At 40.1% G+C, this 23,812-nt stretch overlaps 1 protein-coding gene across 1 annotated transcript in view; it reads left to right on the top strand.

The window, feature by feature from the left end:
• ecel1 (endothelin converting enzyme-like 1) overlaps positions 1 to 23,812 on the top strand; it is a 55,566-nt gene extending 31,754 nt beyond the window's left edge. The window contains exons 7-18 of the mRNA XM_012963354.3: positions 7,115 to 7,337; positions 8,192 to 8,290; positions 9,323 to 9,397; positions 10,179 to 10,282; positions 11,057 to 11,115; positions 13,467 to 13,518; positions 16,983 to 17,050; positions 18,472 to 18,596; positions 19,952 to 20,017; positions 20,544 to 20,639; positions 22,519 to 22,595; positions 22,805 to 23,812. Of these exons, the coding sequence (XP_012818808.2) occupies positions 7,115 to 7,337; positions 8,192 to 8,290; positions 9,323 to 9,397; positions 10,179 to 10,282; positions 11,057 to 11,115; positions 13,467 to 13,518; positions 16,983 to 17,050; positions 18,472 to 18,596; positions 19,952 to 20,017; positions 20,544 to 20,639; positions 22,519 to 22,595; positions 22,805 to 22,904 (1,144 nt within the window). The 3' untranslated portion in view covers positions 22,905 to 23,812. The remainder of the gene's footprint in view (positions 1 to 7,114; positions 7,338 to 8,191; positions 8,291 to 9,322; positions 9,398 to 10,178; positions 10,283 to 11,056; positions 11,116 to 13,466; positions 13,519 to 16,982; positions 17,051 to 18,471; positions 18,597 to 19,951; positions 20,018 to 20,543; positions 20,640 to 22,518; positions 22,596 to 22,804) is intronic.

The raw sequence follows: 23,812 nt of genomic DNA, 5'->3' as shown, positions 1-23,812 counted from the left end.
TGAAAATTTTGATCGGGCGCCATAGAAGGCGCCTGACCAAAATTCTCCCTTCAGAGCTGAATCGGCAGAAGGAGGTAGAAATCCTATTGTTTCTACCTCCTTACCTGCCGATTCAGCCCTGAATGGTGTGTGGCGGATCTTACGATGTTTCGTGCGACCGATGGTCGTACGAAACATCGTCAGATCGCCACGTGTATGGCCACCTTTAGACATTTGTTCACTCCAGCCTTTATAGATTACATTTTTGCCTAATTAACTATATTGAAATTAGTTTTTATCGTGCGCAGTCTATTTTACATTAAATTGTTCCTTTAAGATATGCCTCCTGTTTGAGCTACAGTATATAGAATTCATTTTGCATCTGAAAGTTTCTTGCATATTTCCTCTCCTCGGCATTACACTATTGATTGCCAATAATAAACGCCAGCCTTACATATGCGCCAAAGAACTTTTGTCTCACAAATGTTGCGCTTCATTTAAGCACAAAATACTATGACAAAAGTACTTCGATTATTTGGGGATTCTGATTTTAATTGCAAAAACAAGGAAGATGTTTGTGCAATTCCACAGACACAAAACCGTATGCTGAACATATTTTGTGCTATTCACTGTAATATTACAGATTGGAAAGACAGGGCAGTCGCTGATATCACGCTTCTAAAATCAATAAGAGAGCACTCCTATAAACCCTGCACTGAAATTACATCTGACAGCTTCATTGTGATGGTAATGGGAGCGTTATTGGCGAATGTCCCTGGGGTTTCATTGGGTCACTTGGTAAACGGCAAAGCAGCAAAATCAGAGTGGGCTTAGTTATTGGGGCTGAAGGAGGACTATGCTAAAGGCATTGGACCTAACTGCCCATTTTCTTTGTATGCAAACAATCCCTGTTTTTGTTATATACATTACACCCTACACAACTAATTTTCTTAAAATGATTTATTTTTTTTCTAAAGAAACACAAAATGACATGTTATTCTTGCATTATTGTTTTCTTAGAACCTTTTATTTTTGGTCTCTCCATAATTCTAGACAAAATGTCCTTAAATTCATTGATCTTCATATTGGGCCTTAACCATTCCTTCCCTTTAGTGCCACACACAGACTTGGGCTGGCTACCAGCTGATATATCACAGCCTCCCCCAGACAGGACCCTATGGTTGGGACATTAAACTAATGGCCATTGATCTGGGGGGAGGGTGATATGCTCTGAATGGCAATGTGTTGTGTTTGCTCAGTAATTCCCTTGGCAGAAGATCTGTCTGTATTCTGGTTCAATTCAATTATTTGATTTGTTATGCTATTAAAAATGAAGATGTTTTCTAGCTCTCCTTCTCTGTCCCATCTCCATAGATGCACTGCTGTCTGAGTCAGAAGTCTAGAAGATTGTTGTGTAGAATTCTGCATGTAGCACCTCTGTCACTTTCTGTACAATTCCATAAGAATTATTGATGAAAATGCCATTTTGTATTATATGCACCAGCAGAATAATATACAGGGAAGATCTCATATCCCATCGTCTTTGTAGACTGGGCAGCTGTTCATGTTTTAGGGGAATAGTAGAAAACATATTTCCTTTTGATAAAGAACGGAAGCCTCCGGCTGCTATGAAAGAACCATTCCAGGTTGTAAGAGCCTGACTTGCGCATGTTGGCACGTAGACGGAGAACTCTCTGTAACATTGCTGCGCTGTGGCACAAAGGAATTATATTGAGAGTTCAGTGCCAGCTAGAAGATTACACATGATTTATATTAATTGCTAGGATTAAAAGGGATTGGAACATTTTAGGGGATTAAAACTGCAAGGTAAACAGTGTATAAATGGCTCTGAAAAATTAATCTCACTGTAAATTAAAAAATACCCCTGATTAACAACTGAATAGCTCCCTGTCTGCTTCCTAGAATTAAAATGTTTTCATCAAGTTTAATAAACTGTCTTGCGTTCCCTTTGATATCATCATCATTTTTATATTATAGTTCTATGCAGATTTAAAACATGCAAATGAGCTATGCTTAACAGGTAAAAAAAAATGAAAATATATATTTTTTTTTTTTTTTTTTTGCCAAAACTTGCACTCGTAGGCGGAGGGTGACTTTTTTGTTTGGGGAGGCTAAAGATGGCCCATACACAGACTGACCTAAAGCTAATGTGAGACTTAGTGGATTCGCTGCTGGTGTAAAAAATGAACCTCCCAACTACCTCTTGCCATTCCCACTGACTTCCAGGGATACTGTACAAAAGTGAGGGGGGGGGGTGCTTTTTTTTACCCTAAAATGTTTAGGATGTAAAAGTCTTCATACGCGCACTTCTGTGAGGGGATCTGCAAACATTTGTGTTTGTGATCAGTTAGCTTAAAGGGGTAGCTCGCATTCGAATTCACTTTTATGTTTAATGGTTTTTCAGTTATTTAGCTTTTTGTTCAGCAGCTCTCCATTTGGTATTTCAGCAGCTATCTGGTTGCTAGGGTCTTATTTACCCTAGCAACCAAGTAGTGGTTTAAACAAGAGATGGGAATATGAATAGTTAAGGGGCCTACTTGGAAAAATAAGTAATACAAAATTAAAATAATAATAAAATTATAGCCTCACAGAGCAATATTTTTTGGCCCCCATTTGAAATCTGGAAAGAGGCAGAAGAGAGGCAAATTATTCGAAAAAATTAATTAGGAAGACCAATTGCAAAGTTGCTAGGAATAGGCCATTTTATAACATACTAAATGTTAACTTAAAACTAAACCACCCCTTTAGATGTGTTAGTTTTATAGCAAGAAATGCAGTGGGTACTGTCTCCCCATTATATGCAGTGAGACGCAGTCTGTATTTACAAAACCAGCACATTATATACAGTGAAACACAGTGGGTACAGATGGCAGATATTCAGGCCCTGGCACTATAACACTGGCACTGATACACAACATTGGCTCCACTGTAACTTACTATAAATGAACAAAACAATGACAAAAAAAAAAAAAAATAGTAAGTGCAAAAAACAACAACAAATATATAAACACACAATGAGCTTTTTCAGAGGGAAAGAGTTAACTTACCCTCCATCTGTTAGGGTAGGGGATAGATTATAAATTATTATAGATGTCAGGTCAGGCAAAAAACAATTTAATGTCAGCTAGTGATTCTTTAGAACTGTATAGTACCTGGGTATAGTACCTGTGTATAGTACCTGGGTATAGTACCTGTGTATAGTACCTGTGTATAGTACCTGTGTATAGTGCCTGTGTATAGTGCCTGTGTATAGAGCCTGTGTATAGTACCTGTGTATAGAGCCTGTGTATAGTACCTGTGTATAGTGCCTATGTATAGTACCTGTGTATAGAGCCTGTGTATAGAGCCTGTGTATAGTGCCTGTGTATAGTGCCTGTGTATAGTACCTGTGTATAGTGCCTGTGTATAGTGCCTGTGTATAGAGCCCGTGTATAGTGCCCGTGTATAGTGCCCGTGTATAGTGCCCGTGTATAGTGCCCGTGTATAGTGCCCGTGTATAGTGCCCGTGTATAGTGCCCGTGTATAGTGCCCGTGTATAGTGCCCGTGTATAGTGCCCGTGTATAGTACCCGTGTATAGTACCCGTGTATAGTGCCTGTGTATAGTGCCTGTGTATAGTGCCTGTGTATAGTGCCTGTGTATAGTGCCTGTGTATAGTACCTGTGTATAGTACCTGTGTATAGTGCCTGTGTATAGTGCCTGTGTATAGTGCCTGTGTATAGTACCTGTGTATAGTACCTGTGTATAGTACCTGTGTATAGTGCCTGTGTATAGTGCCTGTGTATAGTACCTGTGTATAGTACCTGTGTATAGTGCCTGTGTATAGTGCCTGTGTATAGTGCCTGTGTATAGTACCTGTGTATAGTACCTGTGTATAGTACCTGAGTATAGTGCCTGTGTATAGTACCTGAGTATAGTGCCTGTGTATAGTACCTGTGTATAGTACCTGTGGGAATGGGATGAAAACTGCAGCAAAAGTTGAGAGTTGGTTCTTAGGTAAAGTTTACAGCCTGCAGATTCTTCTTTTCAGTCTTCAGTTCTGTACTGCTTCCAGTTTGCAAAATCTCCCGATCCCTGTCTGCATCTGTGCTCTGATTGGTCAATTTTACTGTCTGTCAAGAAAGCTGTGCTCTGATTGGAGAATCCACAAGAAGAAAGATCCAATCGGAGCACAGCAAAACGGGCTTGCAGGAACAGCTTTCCAGGACAGTGCAGAAACAGAGTAAGGTTTTTTTTTTTTTGTTTTATTTTAATGTGCCAAGTAGGTTTGGGGAGACATAAATATCCTAGTGTGCCAGAACCAGAAGGCACAAACTGCAAAAAGAAGTTGTTTTTTTACACTTGGACTTGGGCATCCACTTACATTCCCCTACCCTACCTTGAATTGGGGCAAAAAAAGTGAAGGGATGCTATGTGCACTGTGTGTAACCCCCTCCCACAATGATAAGCCACACCCACTGTTATGATAAGCCTTATCCACCAACTTCACCATCCATTTTAAAACAAAGGCACTTTGCTCCTTCCATTTTGCTGTTTCCTTGATTGAACAGTTTGATGCCCGAAGTGAACCAAAGTATATGGAGTGAAGGGACCCCAAAATAAAAACAGTGCATATGAATTTTCTCAGCTGTCAATTCAGCCTCTGCAATACACAGGAGGGGGCCTGTGTATTGTGTATCGTAACACAGCCCAATCCCAGTGTATGCTTTACATCCCCCCCACAAGATTTAATACTGTATATATTATTCTTTTGCCATTCCTCAGTCTGCTACCATTTTCTCTATTTGTTTCTCCTATTCCCTTCTTTCCTGTTCTCTATAACCCTCTGCCTCCACCTTCCTCATCTGTATATTACTTCTCCATCTCTTCTCTTCAACCTATTTTTGATCCCCTTTTATCTTCTAATTTGCTCTTTTTTCATTTCCTTTTTAACCTCTCCATTTTATTTGCATGCAATAAAAGTGTTTCAAAACTCTTGCATACCCCCTAAGGGAATGCTATTGTAACCCTATTTTGGCTACTGTTGTACTTTTAACACGCAACTCCCTGCCTGTGGCACTACAGGAGCCCTGAGACCCCGCTTATTTATGGGGGTCAGGTGTGATATGAATGAATGGCGTGCCTCCACCCAGGGTAGGTATAGGTAGAACTATATTTCTCCTCCCTGGGAAAACTCTATGGGGTCCTCCTTGGACCTGGACTCCCAGCAACTCCCAGTACCTTGCCCCTCCCTTGGGGTAGCTGCTTACCAGGCAGTTCAGGATCCTCAGTATATGAATAGCCAAGAGACATGTTAAAATGGTGAACCAAATGAACTTGTTTTATTGATATAGGCAGAACACTTCAGAGGATGTCACACAGACGGCTCAAGTCACACACTCTCTCTTTGGGCTACCCCCGGTACTCCCGTCAGATGATTCCACCTAGGAACTCACCCCGGTCCACGCGTAGGGCCCCTTCACTGGGAACACTCCCAGGTGCTGACTTGGCTCCTCTTACTACACACTACAGGTTCTTAACTCCAGCCATGAGTGCTGGGGGGTCTTAACCCCTCTCTCTCCTGTTGGGGCTTTCTCTGCCCGTTCTCTCTAGCCTGCCTGTCACTCCTAGAGTGACCTATTACAGTACCTCCTGTACTAGAACACAAGCCTGTTGTTCACCTCCTTACGGAGGGGGTCCCAGGCAGAAAGACCTGCTGAACATGGGTGTCATCCCTTTTTATATTACAGCACACTGCCACCTAGTGGTTGCTGCTGAATGACAGGGAAACTCCCTTTTCACACATAAACAGCTAGGACCACCTTTAGGTGTCCAAATCTCATAAGGCCACCCTCATGGTGCCTGTTTAAAGCGGAACTCCTCCTGAAGGGGCCCAATTCTTTGGGGACCCTACACTATTTTACAGAAACTTCACAGAAATCTAGAAATGTAGGGATAGCAACCCTCCCCTGTCCCAGCACCTCATGCATGTCCTTGTGCCTGATCTTAAACACAAAGCAAAAAGCCCAGCTTTTATTTTATTCAGCTCTTTTGTTTCATATTCATGCCATGAAAAAAATATGCATTTTTCCTAAAACATCATTGTGATTGAAACGTCAGTGGAACATGCAAGGAAAACCCTCAGGCCAGTGCATGGATGCCCATGCTACACAGTGATGCACATGAGATGTCATGTCAGCTTATTTTATAATAATGTCACAACTGCCAGTCCCTACTGGCTCATTGCCTTGTAAATACAATTCTCTAAGGGCAAAATGAAATGCCTATAAAATACTGGTGAGAGGTAGGAATAACTTATTTTCAAGAAATGAATTGTGAATTAGCAGCTGGGGATTTTGTAAACTTAATGCACTACTTTGCAGTATGGTCCTATGTTGTTTTTCCGAGCCAGAACAGATTGGAAGTATATTTGCAGTTTAGGCCTATAGCATACATGGTATATGTCCCACCAGGGTTTTCCAGCCAGCAAAGTGCCCATGCAGCCTGTCATTTAGATAAATGCAATCCATCTGTCACTGGCAGTGACAAGTAGCTTTGGTCACAAAAAATAAGTTTTCTGGACAAATCTGCCTGTCACAGCTAATGTTTTTCTGCCCATGTGCCTTATGTAGGGGCCCATGATGCTGTTGGTAGGTATTAGACAGTGGTAAATGGGAAATATTTGGTATTCAAAATGGCAGCATACTTTATTAATAACGTTTATCCTATTTTCACAATTTTTTCTCAGGAGCCATTCTACTTTTGTTTAAAACAAAAAAACTCCAGGCAATGGTTCTGTCTATCTCCGGCCCCTCTCTGCAGCATTATTTCATGTTACCACATATGCTTCATTTAAACAAATTTTTTTAGGGACCATCTTCTACCTGGGAAGAAGGTAACATGGAACATGGTTCCCTTGCCAACAGTGGCTTAATAGTCTTAGATTTCAGCATTCCATAGGGTATGACCAAATGAAACAAAACCTGTACCTTTGTGTTTACAAGGATCTGCTACATTTGGGGCTTATTTTTAGGCTGGAATATCTTTACAGTTGGGATTTAAATATAAAAGGAATTTATGGAAACATGTACATTTCTCTGGTGTCAACTGCCATCTCTCCAATGTTTCCTTCCTAGTGTTCTCCACAATTACATGCTTTGGCGCATTGTGGTGGTGTTGAGTGAGCACCTCTCCACTCCCTTCCGAGATGCTATTCATGAACTATCCAAGGAGATGGAAGGTTCAGAAAAGCAGGCGGAGCTGACAAAGGTGTGTCTGACTCAAGCCAACAAGCACTTTGGCATGGCTCTCGGAGCCCTCTTTGTAGAAGAGTATTTCTCATCCTCTAGCAAAGCCAAGGTAAGAGGATAACTTGCAGCCCCCAGTTTTACTAATTTCAAACTCCTCGAAATACAGATGCCTATCTGCATGTTATACATACCTGCAGAAAATATATGGTTAAAAATAGTTCATTTCAAGGGTTCCATCATAGGTGAAAAACACGTCATAAAAGTGTATATTGTATACACAATTATCTTTAGATTTATTGTATATCCATGATGAATCTCTCAACACCAATGTATGTAAATGTAAGGGCCACATTTACTAGCCCCCACATTATTGTGTGCCACAATGTGGAATACAGAAAATTGAACTGACAAGGTGGAAGTGTAAAACGTAATATTAAAGTTAAACTCCAATATTATGTTAACTAAGCACCTCTCAGAGATGGCCCAAGGCCTGCCTGTTCCTATTTAGCAGGCAAGCTTTATAATATATCCTTTAATATCAGATGATAGCTGCCCTTACAAAAAACAGGAAATTGCTTATCTGATTTCCAGCAGTGAAGATACATGTTTTTAGGCAGGAAGGAGAGTTTGAATTCTAGATTTTAGTCAAATCTTTCTCACACCTAGGACAGTTTATCAAAACAAAAAGTTTTATTGATTTCTGTGGGTCTTTTTAATTACATATAACATAATGCATTTTTTCGCTTGTGTCCTGAAGTGTAAATTTGTCAATGCTAAGCCATTTCATTTCATGCTCCAGTCCACACATACTTCTATTATCATTTTTACAGCTCAAATAACAGTGAAGTACCGGATAATGTTAAGTAATAGGACTTGTTTAGCAAATGTAACAGTCTTTGGCCTTGTGTGAGACCTGATGGCTACTTCCATTAAATGTCTCTCTTTCTCTGCATTCTGTTGTAGGTGCAGCAGTTGGTTGAAAACATTAAGCACATACTGGATTACAGGCTAGAGGAATTAGACTGGATGGACACAGAGACTAAACAAGCGGCACGGGAAAAGGTGACCAGCAGCTCCATAAAAGATTTACAAGCACTCATAGTTATTACTAGGCTGGCAAATGTTACTATTAGATACTTGAGATGTTATACACACAATGATTGGTAGCAGAAGGAGAGGGCAGAGCAGGTTGTTCTGTCATGTTAAACATAGGCTGGCACACAAAGAATAAAAAGAGTGATCATTAAAAATACAGGGTTTCCCATTGGCAAATTCAGGAAATTTAAATAGAGCAAATGCTTGGAGTAGTTTAACCACACCTGAGAATGGGGTGAAGGCTAATACTGGGCTAAAGATTAAATGATCCAATTACTTTGAGATCCTCATATATTTCTACTTGTCATAAACAGCAGCCTCCTGACCAGGAACTATGGTCACTCTGCTCACTATAATGGCATGCTATAATATGTCATTTAGGTATCATGTCAACTGCAATATGCCAATCAGAAGAAATAGAGTATTAAGGTAGGATAGAGATAGAAGGTAAATAGCACACAGGCTAGTCAGCTTGGAAACTAAGTCTGGCAGGGAAACTAAGCCTGGCAATGGCCATATTATGGGTCTAGGGCATTTAGATTTGAGAAGTGGGTGAAACAGGCTTAAATATTCCCTTAATTGGGCTATTGCCTGCAACTGGATCACAGGTAGTGTGAGCCAGGCAAAGGGGAAAAGTCATTCCTGTAACCATCAGACCTGGACCATACCACTCCCTGTGGCTCAACCTGGAGGAGCAGTGGCCAGTATACCTCAGCTACCTAGTTCTAAGCCATGAATGTCCTGACAGCACTTTATAAATAAGTAGTATTGATGATAATAGTAATAATAAGAATTTTCCTTGGTAAGGGTAAATTACAATTGTCTATAAATACAGCTATGTATTCCTTTTTAGATTCTCCCTGAATTGCAATGACAGGTATCAGCTGCTGTTTACTGTTACTGAAAGGAAGAATCATGTCTATAGGCACTGTGGCTGATGCAGCTTTTTTTTAGCATGTAAGATAATTTACCCTTTTTCCACTATTTTTCTCTCTGTAGCTTAAGCACATGATGGTGATGATTGGGTACCCTGATGTTCTCTTACAACCAGAGTCAATGGATAAAGAATATGAAGTAAGTGTTAATGTTAGACAATTCAGCATGTTCTGCTTCTATCTCTAGTGCCATCTACTGTTCTGCCTGTATTGTGACCTGAAGGCTACTACTGTAGGTCTACATTCAAATACTAAGTACATCATCCTATTATTTGTATCATTTGTTTTTAATCATCCTATAGGTGTATAATGACCTAAGAATAGTATCAGAGCACCAAAAGTAAAACATGTTTAATGTTAATGGCATCATTTATTTGTAATACAAAGTGATTTTGTTTACTACAGTCTATTGCAGAAATGCCTCAGAGATACTTACCCCATTTAAAAACCCATTAAAACCTACCTCTTATATGTTCTGTTATTCCAATGTTTGTAAAAAATCTTTTAGAAGAAGAGAAGAAATTCTTTTCTTTAAGTGTGCAAAAAATTCTGAAGTACAGTATTCGTGTTAAAAAAAAGTCATTATTTGGGGCAATTAATGTAAATTCAACCACTTCATTCATTATATCTGGGAATTGGACTGCCTGGGTGGGGTTATAGACAGAGCAGAGTTGGGCCCAAAGATATAAAGGGTGACCAGCAACAGAGAGGGTCAGGGAAGGGAGGGAATTATAGGCCATTACAAATATACCGGCAAGTACATTGAATACAGGTATTTGTCCCCTTTTATTAGATGCCATAACTGTGAATAAATAAAATAAAAAATAAATGTGTTCCCTAGGGCAGCCTCCTGTTTTGTCTCTGCTCTATCTGTATGTTGTTAGATATTACTTCTTTCTCTCTCTTTGCTTCCATTGCAGTTTGAGGTCAATGAGAAGACTTATTTCAAGAACATTCTAAACAGCATCAGGTACAGCATCAAAATGGCTGTAAGAAGGATTCGCCAAGAGGTGGATAAATCAGCGTAAGTTATAGAGCATGTAGAGAATACAGAAACCTGGACAGGGCTAAAATAGTAGTACACCTAAGGTGGTCATACACGTACCAATTACGATCTTTCCTTTGGCCAAGATCATTTGTTCCCTCCAGTGACGTTCAGGGCTGAATCGTCAGATATGGAGGTAGAAACAATAGGGATTTTTCCTCCACCTGACAATTTAGCCCTAAACACAGATTCTTTTGTCCCACCCATTTGGCGAGACGACCAATATCCTAAGCTTTGCGATATTGGTTGTGTCGTTGATCCGCCATAGACGCAAAGAATATCGTATAAAACGAGGTTTTGTACAATAAAATAGGTGCATGTATGGCCGGCTTTATGTAGAACCTGTACTCCAACTTTACTATAAACCCCACACTTAAGATTCAAATGAAGTTCATTCACTTTACCCCATCACAGAGCAATCATACGGCTATTAGGCATTAGTGTTTAATTAGGTTTAAACTGGGGCAGCATATTACAAGATACTGCACTGGGTTATATAATATTACACAAGTTTTACTTAAGGGCATAATGAAAACATTGCTGCCATGCCATGTTAGATAAGATCACATGCAAAAAGAATTTGATAGGGCAATATGGTATCAGTGCAATAAAAATATATTAAGAAGTAAAGAAATCATGCTGGTTTGGCCCAAATTTAGATGCGGAACATACAGAGGTATTTCAGGACCAGGAATCACACTTATCTGGTATGATGGATACTGTAAATAGAACTGGCTGTGACCTGTTTTGCAGGTGGCTCCTCCCTCCACAAGCCCTGAATGCTTACTACCTTCCTAACAAAAACCAGATGGGTAAGTACAAGGCGCGTGGGCTTTTGGGCCTCTACTGGGCATATATAAGTGAAAGCTGATGTAAATTGCTGGCTTCACACTACGGGGCACATTTACTAATCCATGAATGTCCGAAAAGCGCCCGAATGCGTTTTTTTGTAATGATCAGTATTTTGTGATTTTTTCGTAAATTGTTGTGACTTTTTCGTAGCCTTTATGACTTTTTCGTAGCCGTCGTGCAGAGTACGAAAGTTTCGGATTCATTCAAGCTTCAGTATCGTGACAGCATTAGAGTCAGATTTCCTGATATGATACATTCTTAACACATTATGGGGCACATTTATCAAAGTACCAAAGGTCCGATTACAAAAAATTTTTATTTTTTCAAAAGTTTACAACTTTTGTGTATTTTCTGCAATATTTTCTTACTTTGAGACAATTTGTGCGACAAAATTGTATTTGTCGCAACGAGTACGAAGGTTTCGGATTCATTCACGCTTCGGAATCGTGACTTTCCTTGGGCCAGGTTGGAGCTGCAGAGTGCCATTGAGCCCTATGGGAGACTTTCCTTGGGCCGGGTTGGAGCTGCAGAGTGCCATTGAGCCCTATGGGAGGCTTTCCTTGGGCCGGGTTGGAGCTGCAGAGTGCCATTGAGCCCTATGGGAGACTTTCCTTGGGCCAGGTTGGAGCTGCAGAGTTCCATTGAGCCCTATGGGAGACTTTCCTTGGGCCAGGTTGGAGCTGCAGAGTGCCATTGAGCCCTATGGGAGACTTTCCTTGGGCCAGGTTGGAGCTGCAGAGTGCCATTGAGCCCTATGGGAGACTTTCCTTGGGCCAGGTTGGAGCTGCAGAGTGCCATTGAGCCCTATGGGAGACTTTCCTTGGGCCGGGTTGGAGCTGCAGAGTGCCATTGAGCCCTATGGGAGACTTTCCTTGGGCCAGGTTGGAGCTGCAGAGTGCCATTGAGCCCTATGGGAGACTTTCCTTGGGCCGGGTTGGAGCTGCAGAGTGCCATTGAGCCCTATGGGAGACTTTCCTTGGGCCGGGTTGGAGCTGCAGAGTGCCATTGAGCCCTATGGGAGACTTTCCTTGGGCCAGGTTGGAGCTGCAGAGTGCCATTGAGCCCTATGGGAGACTTTTCTTGGGCCGGGTTGGAGCTGCAGAGTGCCATTGAGTCCTATGGGAGGCTTCTAAAATCATGCACAGAAGGATCAAAGTCAGAAAGGTTTTCCCGCCGTTTACGATCATTTGTATACGTAGATACTGCACTGGGTTATATAATATCACACAAGTTTTACTTAAGGGCATGATGAAAACACAAAATTTTGTGACTATCGGATCGCCATTCATCGTTTCAATATGAAAATTTTTGAACTTTTGGATCGTAAGTACGAAATCTTCGTATTCAAACAAACTGAATTTTCGTAACTTTTTCAATCATCGGAAATTATCGGATTTCGTGATTCGGATTTGTGCTTTAATGAATCTGGCCCTATGTGTAATTATTTTAATCCCCAAACACTAGATACAGTGCTGTAGAACTGACAGAGGGTACAAAGGTACAGGGAGGTAGATTTACAAATGGTGATGAAGACCCTTTAATCTAGAAACATGGCCTGGGGCTTAGTGTCTTTGATGACATAGCACTGAGCGAAGTGTTTGATTCTTTATCAATATACAATTAAACTATTGGATATAGATTCCCTTGGCCAGGTAAGGGGAAAACGTATATCTAACCTGTGTGTGGGATACAATTTTGATATATAGTAACATCAATACTAAGGGGCATATTTATTATGCTGTGTAAAAAACAGTGAGAAAATTTGCCACACATCGGCAGGCTTCGCTGTGTAAAAACCGGTGTAAAATCGGGGTAATTGTTTTACGTGTTTTTTCTTTCACTGGAACTTACATAAAATTTGGAATTCAGACGGTGATCTTCTTTGTTTATTTTACACCGTTTTTCCTGCGAATTCATTTTACACAGCATAATAAATATGCTAACTGTCGATATTAGTATCACAATAGCCTTGGATACTATGCTTGTTTAAAAACTCATCCAGGCCCCTCGTAAAGGCATTAACAGAATCTGCCATTACCACATCACTAGGAAGGGCATTCCACAACCTCACTGCCCTCACCGTGAAAAACCACCTACGCTGCTTCAAATGGAAGCTCCGTTCCTATAATCTAAAGGGGTGACCTCTGGTGAATGTGAATATAAATGTTAAATAACATTTCTGGACATAGTCAGAGGCTCTAGTTCAAGTGTGTTCAGGTATTTGGTATATGGGGGCTGCCATGCAAATAACCCTATTGAGCTCATGTAAATCATGCAAAAGTCATTCACTTTCTCCTCCTCTAACTCACAGTATTCCCGGCCGGCATCTTACAGCCTACGCTCTATGACCCAGATTTCCCCCAGTAAGTACTTCATTTTCCTATGTCAATTTATTTAGCATTATAAAAATTTTAAATGTACATATATATCATTGTAACCTCATGCTGGGACTATGGTTGGCTGACTAACCATGCTTGTGGGTTCATTAAACTTGTCTATAATAGAATTAAACTCTTAGAAAGTATTTCACACTGGGAAGCTTAAATTCCAAATCACTGAATAGCCTAGATATGGGTCTTGCCTTGTCATACAATATGGAAGAAGGTTCATGGGAAGGAGAAAACAATGACATAAATGAGGGATGTCCAACCTATTGCCCCCCAGCAGTTGTTGGCTACAACTTGCACCATCACCATCATCAGAGACCATTCCCTCGGCCCCTGAAGCCAAATCTATTTGCTTCTTTTTCGGCGATTTCCCGAAATCGCGCCGCCGCGTCTGCCATCCCGCCGGCGACTTACATGTTCGCCGGTGGGATGGCAGAGGGAAGGCAACTCGGGGAGATTAGTCGCCCGCGAGCAGGGAGTTTTGCCGCGGGCGACTAATCTCCCCGTGTACCAGAGCCCTAAGACTATAAACATTGTAAAAATACAGCATGGGGCAAAATGCAAACTACAAGAGACTTGGGTCTTTGTAAATGAGCCGTCATATATTAATTCTACTAAAATCCTCCAAATTCTCCAATTTTCTATAACATATTCATTTAAAAATAGCAAACATGAAGCAATCAATCTCCGATACAGTAGGAATGTAACATGCAGCGTAATGGGTCACATGAATGTGATGTGTAAAACCATTAGATTTCAAGACCTCACAGGGACTTTTATATAAATTAACTTAACTTTGTCTCTGTTTAAGATTAATGTCGCCATGCCATAGGAGGCACGTAATTCATTTGGCTAGCATTCCTTATATACATTCATATTCACTTAATGCCAGAGTTATACAGGTTATTACATGTCACCTACACCTTTTTTGTGGCTTAGGGATACAGTTCAACTAGATGCACATGCTTAATGCATATAATAGGGTAAAAGTAGTATAAAATAATTGGTATACAGGTATAGGACCCGTTATCCAGAATGCTCAGGACCAAGGGTATTCCTGGATAAGGGGTCTTTCCGTAATTTGGATCTTCATACCTTAAGTCTACTAAAAAATCAATAAAACATTAATTAAATCCAGTAGGATTGTTTTGCATCCAATAAGGATTAATTATATCTTAGCTGGGATCAAATACAAGGTCCTGTTTTATTATTACAGAGAAAAAGGAAATCAATTTTAAAAATCCTAATTATTTGATTATAATGGAGTCTATGGGAGACAGGCTTTCCGTAATTCGGAGCTTTCTGGATAATGGGTTTCCGGATAAGGGGTCCAATACCTGTATATACAAACCCTGCCATTATGTTATTCCACCTAAAACCTGGCATAACCTACTTGAGCCAACAGTTCATATTACGGCTGCAAAGTAAATTGTGAGGTAAAAAGTGTCAGTAGTTGCCTTTTTATACTAGAACATTATGTGCGGTTTTACACCGTGGCTTTAGTGTGCGCAATGCCTGGTGTATCCTAATGCCACTTTTTAAGCACCTCATGCCCCATATGTATTTCTTTTCTGCTAAATGTGAGCTCTTGGGTAGCTGGAAGGAGAGTAGCACATAAAAGCAAATAACTAAATACAGGCGCTAAGTGGGACACCATCCTCTGCCTGTGCAACCATCCCTCCCTGGGAATTGCAGTACTAGTGTAATTAACTTGCAAAGAAATTATGCAAATAACTGCAAGTAGTTATACTGGATCATGTGTATAATTGTTTATTTTAAAGCAATAACCATTAATGAGCACATTAAGGATTCACACAAACCCTTCACAGATATTTATATGCGTTTGGGAATGAAGAAAGCAAGTGGGAGACCTATACAGCGAGTTATAATTACCAGGCCCCTCCATTCCTCTGGGGAATATTGCTGACATTAATTAATATTAAACAGGAATAAATGAGTCAAAACAAGGGTGGCTAAATGAATAAGGGGAACATGAGCGAGCTGGGGTTGTTTATATCAGAGAAAGGCTAACATTAGAAGCAAGCAGTAGTGTGAGCAGGGGTAGAACTGTTCAATGGCAAATATTTAGGGCTTAGTATCAAGAAGAGCAGTATCAAAAAGAGCATTTCTGATGGAATGAATAGCAGTTTTAACCCCTTGTCTGCTGGGGCTTCAGCTTGTAATGCTGCATGTTGCAAAACCACACACAACAAAAAATTATCCAAGTTCGCAAACTTTCAAGCGGCACTAAACAACATTGGCAATTGGATCCTTGACAACTGGCACCTTAGATTTTATAATTTATGGCAGACACATGCCTAAAGGTTTACACTGTAAAATGGCATACAGTTCCAATTGAAACCCTCCATGGTCTGTGGCAGAATTTTAATTCTTTAGTGCACAAATCTCCCAAGCTGCAATGGAAGATCCTTGTATAGGGTGTATATAGTGCCTTCCAGGCCTATAGAGAAAAGAAAGCCCCATAAAACCTTTTGTTTGAATACTTGTGTGTAAAGATACAGGTGTTCTCTCATGGTGCTCGGTGCATACAGTATGCCGTATGCTGGCTGAAGTGTAACTGCACATGGAATACTTGGGATTTTCTAGATAAGGGGTCTTTCTGTAATTTTCTTCATACCTTAAGTCTACTAAAATATCCTTTAACAAGAAACCTAATAGGATTGTTTTGCCTCCAATAAGGATTAATTATATCTTAGTTGGGATAGTTGGGATAGTTTTGAATAAAATGGAGTCCCATACCTGTATCAGGAAAGCAAGGCATACTGGGGCAAGGGATTGGTGAGCTGAGATAGAACAGATTATATGGGGGACCATGGCTTGACAGTCAGTGAGCTGTAGGTTGGCTGGCCAGCTAAGGGTCCTATGGTGATATGACACCACGTTTTGGCAGGAAACTAAACATGTTAAGCTTGGGGTTATTCTTCTGTTGCGTGAGGAATTTCTTTTACACATCTGGTTTGGCAGCCACAACCTAGAGCAAATAACTGATATTGATTCCAGTGCCAACAGGAAAGCATGTTAAGGAGATTTGTCACCCACTGTAGCGCAGATTTAACTGACAAATCTCTGTGTGTGCCATTAGCCCTACAAACAACTGAAAGCAATTCATGTTCTGCCTGTGTATTACAATAGGATAATAAAAGAACGCAAGGGGCAGCTTTGTTTTAGGAAAAAGTATATATTGTAAATGTGTTTCCCTATAAATGTACTGTAGTTTTTTCTTTGGAAGCAATGGATACAGTATCAAAAGCCTTCCATTTTGCTCATACATGAAGGCTTTTATAAGTACAAGTCAAGTTTATAAAATGTTATGTTATCATGCATCGTAGCTAACTTTTAATATTAGGATCCCTCAGTTGTCCCACAAGCCCATGTGATCACTTTCTGGGTGAAATCTTTGTCTGGCTTTGTGTCTACAGGTCATTAAACTATGGCGGTATTGGGACAATTATTGGACATGAGCTGACACACGGATATGATGATTGGGGTAAGTATGTGCATTATGTATTATGGCATCATGCAAATGAAGGTATGGAACGTGTTATTCAGAAAGCTTGGGGCCGGGAGGTTTGCAGATAATGGATCTTTCCATAATTTGTATCCCCATAATTTGAGTCTACAAAAAAAAATGTAAACATTAAATAAAGAAGTAGGATTGTTGTAGTTGCCTCCACTAAGGACTTATTAGGGCTCATTTATGCCTGCAAACACAGTGGGCAATTTGTTCTTTTTGCCGCAGTGAATTACTAACTACATCAAAATGCACTCCTTGAATTTCCAGATAGTTGTGCTCAGCCCTTTCTGCCTCCTGTTCTGAATTGGACCTTGCTGTGCCTATTGGCTCATGGGAACGCTGGAGCTAATGCCACCCCCTGACCAGGCAGTAGCTTAAGGTTTCTCTCAGCGCCCTGCGTCCATAGGTGCAGCACACTTGCGCCAAAAGATAATACAAGTCACTCACACACATAGAAATGATGCCAGGCAGACTTAGAAATTCTGACTTCTCTGGATATTAGGTTTCTGGACAACGGATCCTACACCTGTATACAAATTCTATTACTAAATTATATTCTTACCTTGTGCATAAAGTTATTTGTACTTTCCCTGTACCAGTATGGAATGTAAAAACATATTATCCAGACAGCTAAGCGAATAATTCAAATTTTGAAAAATTGTTTTCTTGTATCTCCGTAATAATAATAAAAAAAGCACTTTATAACTAATGGTAACTAAGTTCCATGAATCCTTGATTGAATTGAAGTCAAAATGTTTTTTAGAACACTTAAGGTCCAGTTATCCAAATTATAGAAAGATCTCTTCTGCAGAAAACCCTAGGTCCCAAGCATGTTGGATATTAGTTCCTATACTTGTACTTTTCCTTCTTTACTGCACTGTAATAAGTTCCCTTCAGATGAGGGACATGAGGAATTATTATTTTTGTCTGTGTGTAGCCAACTATAGAGTGGCCAGCACTGAAACCAACCTGTAGCCAATCAAAGCATTAGAAAGTTGTTAGTGAATCACAATCGGATCTGCAACAAACGGGGAAAATGAATAAACAGTTTCCTGCACTGCTTTTTATACTGCTGATTGCTATGTAAAAAGGGGCATTTTTATAAAACACAAACGTGGAGTGCAAGGCAAGAACAATTGCCTGAAGCTGTGCAAGTGACGTCAACTTGTATAGAAACCAGTATAGACTGAAAAAGTGTGGAACTTTAAGTGCAATAGATTCTGATTCAATTGTGGTACAGTAGAGAATTAGCCTACTGAATTTATACTGAAGTGCAACAAATGTTTTATTTCATAAAAATGTGATTAGAAATGCTGTACTTGTTTGGCATGAAATTCTGCTTCACATTTGTATTATTTTCCTTTATGTAAAATCCATGTTTCCCCCAATGGCAGGAGGTCAGTACGATGCCAACGGAAATCCCATTCAGTGGTGGACTGAGGATTCCTATAGCAAGTTCCTGAAGAAAGCAGAATGCATTGTGGATCTGTATGAGAACTTCACTGTTTACAACCAAAGGGTGAGGAGCAGCCTGATTCTCATTATGGCTGATAATGAAATGATCTTTTTTTCTCTTTAAGAAGCTGATTATTTGCAAGTCCTGATGTGTATTTTATTTTAAAGGTATTTGTGCAGAATCTGTGGCAGCTGAAATTGCTGTTGTAGGAGATACCCATCGTCTTCTAATTGATGTTGTGACATATGTGTTATTTTGAGTATAATCTTGTATTCTGATATTTAAATACTATCTCTTATACCTCAGGAATTGTTAGATCCCTATTAAACTGGAAGGTTTCTTCAGTAGCTACAATTTTTTGCAAATTGGTTAAAGGGAAACCGAACAGTTTTCTCTGTGTCACTTGTGGACATGTAACAAATAAAACTGTCATTCACCTTCAGATACTATGGGGTAATGCTGGCTATTTCAAGTAAAAAAAGAGAGGAGGTGCCTTCTTAAAAGCATATTCAAGTACTGTGTACTTGATCCCAACTAAGATATAATTAATCTTCATTGGCAACAAAACAATCCTATTGGGTTCAATTAATATTTACATTATTTTTAGCAGATTTAAGGTATGGAGAGCCAAATTACAGAAAACCCCAGGTCCCATGCATTCCGGACAACAGGTTCCATACCTTTATAACTGAGGAGGAGAAGATAGGGAGATATTACAATCCCTTGTGCAGTGCTAAATTCATTAAGGAGTTCCCGGGCTCAGCTGATGCTGCATGGGAATATTAAAAGAACAATGTAAAAAGAAGGCACTGAAATTCCCCAAATACAAGCCCACCAAGTAAAACTCTGTGTAATGATTTTTGGGAATGTGTAATAGAGTATTAAGTTGCACATTTCTTCTTGCAAAGTTTCTTGTGCCAGAAAATGCTTCATGAGAAAAACCATGCACCCCAATTATTAATAATATTTGGGGGGTTCAGTTTTTTTAAGTCAATTATTTTACACACTTGGGGGTGCCCCATGTGGCTTTGCAAAGGGGAAGAAGCACACCAGTGTGTCACAATGACTTTAAATAATTTATTTGCAGAAATTAACAAACAGCACAAGCTTTCGGGGGTGACCTGAAGAAGGGGTCACCCCCGAAAGCTTGTGCTGTTTGTTCATTTCTGCAAATAAATGATTTAAAGTCATTGCGACACACTGGTGTGCTTCTTCCCCTTTGCAAAGATACATGGAAAAAAGGCTTGGGAGCGGCTGTGGAAGCCAAGCACCCCTTGAGAACATGTATGTAAGTGGTGAACATGTATGTAAGTGGTGTGCTGAAGATTTTTCTTTATGGCGCCCCATGTGGGACATCATGGAAACAAGATTCTGTTTATCCTCAGTAAATTCTTATTATTTTGTATTTTTCTTTTTAGGTAAATGGGAGAACAACTTTGGGAGAAAACATTGCAGACCTAGGTGGTCTTAAACTGGCATACTATGTGAGTGTAACCGCAGTAAACAGCTCTTCTGCACGCAAAATAAATATCTAGCATATTCCCATATATGTAATTAAAGTCTCCAATAGCATGTTTGCTTTTAAACAGGTGACCTGAAAATATTACCTGCTGATTGGTTGCTCTGTGTTACTGCAACTGGGAATATTTAGTGCCTTTTATCTTATAAACCCATTGTTCTTTGGTTCATACTGTGGCCATAAGTGCTGCTTTGTGATTCCCATTGTGCATTCTAAGGGCACTGACACAGGAGTTTTGCCCCACATTCCCCCGGGATGGCATCGTTTCCTATAGTGTCTGTAATCACTGCACCCAAGGAAACCGCTGAATGCAGGAGGTTGCACATAAACACCGAGTTGTGTACCTGATATACATAAGCCGTATATTGCAATCCTAATGTAAACAGTCTATAATATGAGTTCTGCGCAATTGGTTACATTGTATAAGCTGTGTGATTACTATACCATGGCACATTGTTTCCTAACTGGATACATTTTATGTATTTTCACAGGCATACCAGAAATGGGTGAGGGATAATGGTCCTGAGCGGCCACTCCCCCGCCTGAAATACACTCACGACCAACTATTTTTCATTGCATTTGCGCAGGTGAGAGATTCTAGCAGAGTTTGATCATGAGGTTCTGGTCAGGGGCCCCCAGTCATTAAAACATTCCTCTAAAAAAATAAACTTTAAGGAGAAACCGTCATGGGAAAACATGTTTTTTTTCCCCAAAACACAGTTGAGCGTCTCCAGCAAAATTCTTGTTCTTCAAAAAATTTTAAATTTCACATGAGGCTAGCCATATTCTTCATTTCCCAGGGTGCCACAGCCTTGTGACTCTGATATACTTCAGTCACACTTTACTGCTGAGCTGCAAGTTGGAGTGATATCACCCTCTCCCTTTCCCCCCAGCAGCCGATCAGCAGAACAATGGGAAGGGAGCAAGATAGCAGCTCCCAGTAGCTATCAGAATAGCACTCAATAGGAAGAAATCCAAGTCTGGTCAAGACTCCTCCAGTTACATGGGAGTAGGAGAAACAATAGTTTATCTGAAAGCAGTTAATGTGCAGCTCTGGCTCCTACTGAAAGCTCAGCAAATGACCAGGCTGTGGGCATGTCAGGGTCCATTTTTTTGCAGCTAACATATTTTGAGGACCCCTTCTCATGCTGCCAGTTCCAATCACTTGCAGTAAACCTATGCCCAATCCAAAGTAATTCTTCTCTATGGGAAGGCATGGATAAAGGTTATCTAACCAACCTAACCAAGATGGAATCAACCATGTGCACGTGTCTTATTTTCTCTTTAGAGGAATAGTTGTTCAGTTCCATCTATCTCTGCACCTGTTGTATTTTGTGTTCAGCAACATATTATGCAGTTTTATGTTCACAAGTGTAAGAATTCGTAAAAGTGCTAAATTAAATTTAGTATTAAATTATAGATATTTATTTGTTAGAAAATCCTTAAATGACAAAATCACATTTTTATTTTTTGCCCAAAATGTTAGAGTAACACAATTTCCACAATGTAACTCTTCCTCCAGAATTTATTAGCAGCTACTAGATGTCGTTAATGCAAAAATAAAAAAAAAACTTCAAATTGTGGAAGCTGTGTGGTATGGTACACGCACCAATGATATTGTACGAAACCTCTGTGCATGTATGGCAACTCGGCGAGACGACCAATATCGCATAAAGCTGAGTATATTGGTTGACTCACCGATCGGCCAGGTTAAAAGATTTTCATCGGGTGCCATTGAAGGCAAAATCTACATTCAGGGCTGAATCGGCAGAATGAGGTCGAAATCCTATTGTTTCTACCTCCATATCGGACGATTCAGCCCTGATTGTCTGTGGAGGGTTGGAACGATCTTTTGTGCGACTGATGGTCGATCGAAAATCACCTCGTGTGTCGCCAGCTTAAGGGGGATTGTAAAAAAAAATCCCAAGAACTGCATAAAATGGTGTTTTTGTGAATGTTTAGCGCTGCTCGCAATGTAATACTGTTCACTAAACATTTATTACATTGCAAATATTTAATGCGAAAATAAATTAGGAAGTTTTATTACTACTTTTTTTATTATTACTGTGCACTTGTGCAAGCGAAAAAATTCGCTATTGCAAACCTACTTTCGCAGGACATGCAAAGGGTTCGCAAATGGTACTTTTTCTGTTGTGCTAATGAAAAATTTGTTGCCTTTTTTTCCATTAGTTACATATATTACATTCCCCCATATATTCACACAATACAGTGGAAGTGGCCAAAGAAAACAAAACTGCCGTATGCACAAAATGGAGTTAGGCTTTTGTAAAGTTGATATTATATTAATGACAATTTAAAGGAAAAATAAATTGTTACCGAGGTTTGACTTTGCTCCACTTTTGTGAATCTGTCTTCTAACCTCCTTTTCCTAAACAAAAGGCCCTGGGAGTTTGTAGCATATTATTTGGAGTAACTGGATATATTTTTCGTCTCTCTTATATGCAGAACTGGTGCATAAAGCGCAGATCGCAGTCCATATACCTGCAGGTCCTGACAGATAAACACGCTCCCGAACATTACAGGTAACCTCAAAAACACACACAGAGTTAAAGTGGAATTTTACCCTTTTGGAATATCTACAGGGGAGCTTATGCAATGTGGCAAAATGTTCCTCAGATGTTCCGTAACTAGGGGCAGCAAAAAGCCAGTAGCCCAAAGAACAAAATTAACCTTCATGCCCTTCATTTCTATCCTCTGTGAATGTTAATGTATACATTTCCCCTCTTTCCAGGGTTATGGGCAGTGTATCACAGTTTGAAGAGTTTGGAAGAGTATTCCACTGCCCAAGAAATTCTCCTATGAACCCTGTACACAAGTGCTCCGTGTGGTGATATTATATGTGCAAGGAAACAGCTCTCCTGCCTTTGACAGCACCTCTCCCCATGCAGAATAGTCACAGCTTGTGAATGCCTTAGGCAAAGAATGCTTGAGTGTGCCATTCTCACCCTCTGTGACTGGTTACTGGGCCCTCAACATCCACAGAACCATTACATGGAATGGAGGAACTGGAATTTTGTCCTTCAGTTCCCAGAAGTTAGGTGGCTGTGCATTTCAGATCTCCAGCAGCAGTAGGTCTGGGCCTTTCAATTCCTGTGAGAACAAGGGATAGGGACTTGCACCTTTGGGGACAAATGATTGAGAAGTTCAGCAGTGGGCATCCTTGGACTGTGCTGATCATTAGAGACAACTTAAAGGGACCTGCTGGTCTGCAGCTGATATAATGCTATATGCATGATATCCCTCAAGTATCTACTGAAGGATTCTTCATACCCTCAAAAGATGGTTGCCTGGACATTTCAGATCCACCAAGTACCAGGCCTGAGCAGTCCAGAGTAGCAGTTGTGTCCTTCAGAATCTCAAAGGACATGGGTGGATACTTTAAAACCTCAGAATCCTAAAACTATGCCATTAGAGAAAAGGATAACGAACCGTTTGCACCCAGACAGGGAGGCTCTCACACACAGATACCAAATAACACTGAGAGAAATAACAGCTCAACAGCTACAGAGGAATGAATGAATCAAACTTTCCATCACATACACATGCAATTCCAAGGAACTGGCAGACGATAAAAGACGGCATTTGAATAATTTATCCAGTTCGAAACAATAAGAAGCCCAGTGTAAGGAGTGGGTAGTGGAGTTCTCATACACTTCAAGCAGGTTACATGTTTTGTAAAATGTTTTCGCTGTACCACAAATGTATATTGTACAGCAGAAAATAAACTCATTTTGACAGA

Source organism: Xenopus tropicalis, chromosome 5, assembly GCF_000004195.4.
Source record: "Xenopus tropicalis strain Nigerian chromosome 5, UCB_Xtro_10.0, whole genome shotgun sequence".
NCBI classification, from domain to species: Eukaryota; Metazoa; Chordata; class Amphibia; order Anura; family Pipidae; genus Xenopus; species Xenopus tropicalis.
The sequence above is the reverse complement of the archived record's forward strand: the minus strand, read 5'-3'. Positions and strand labels throughout refer to the sequence as shown.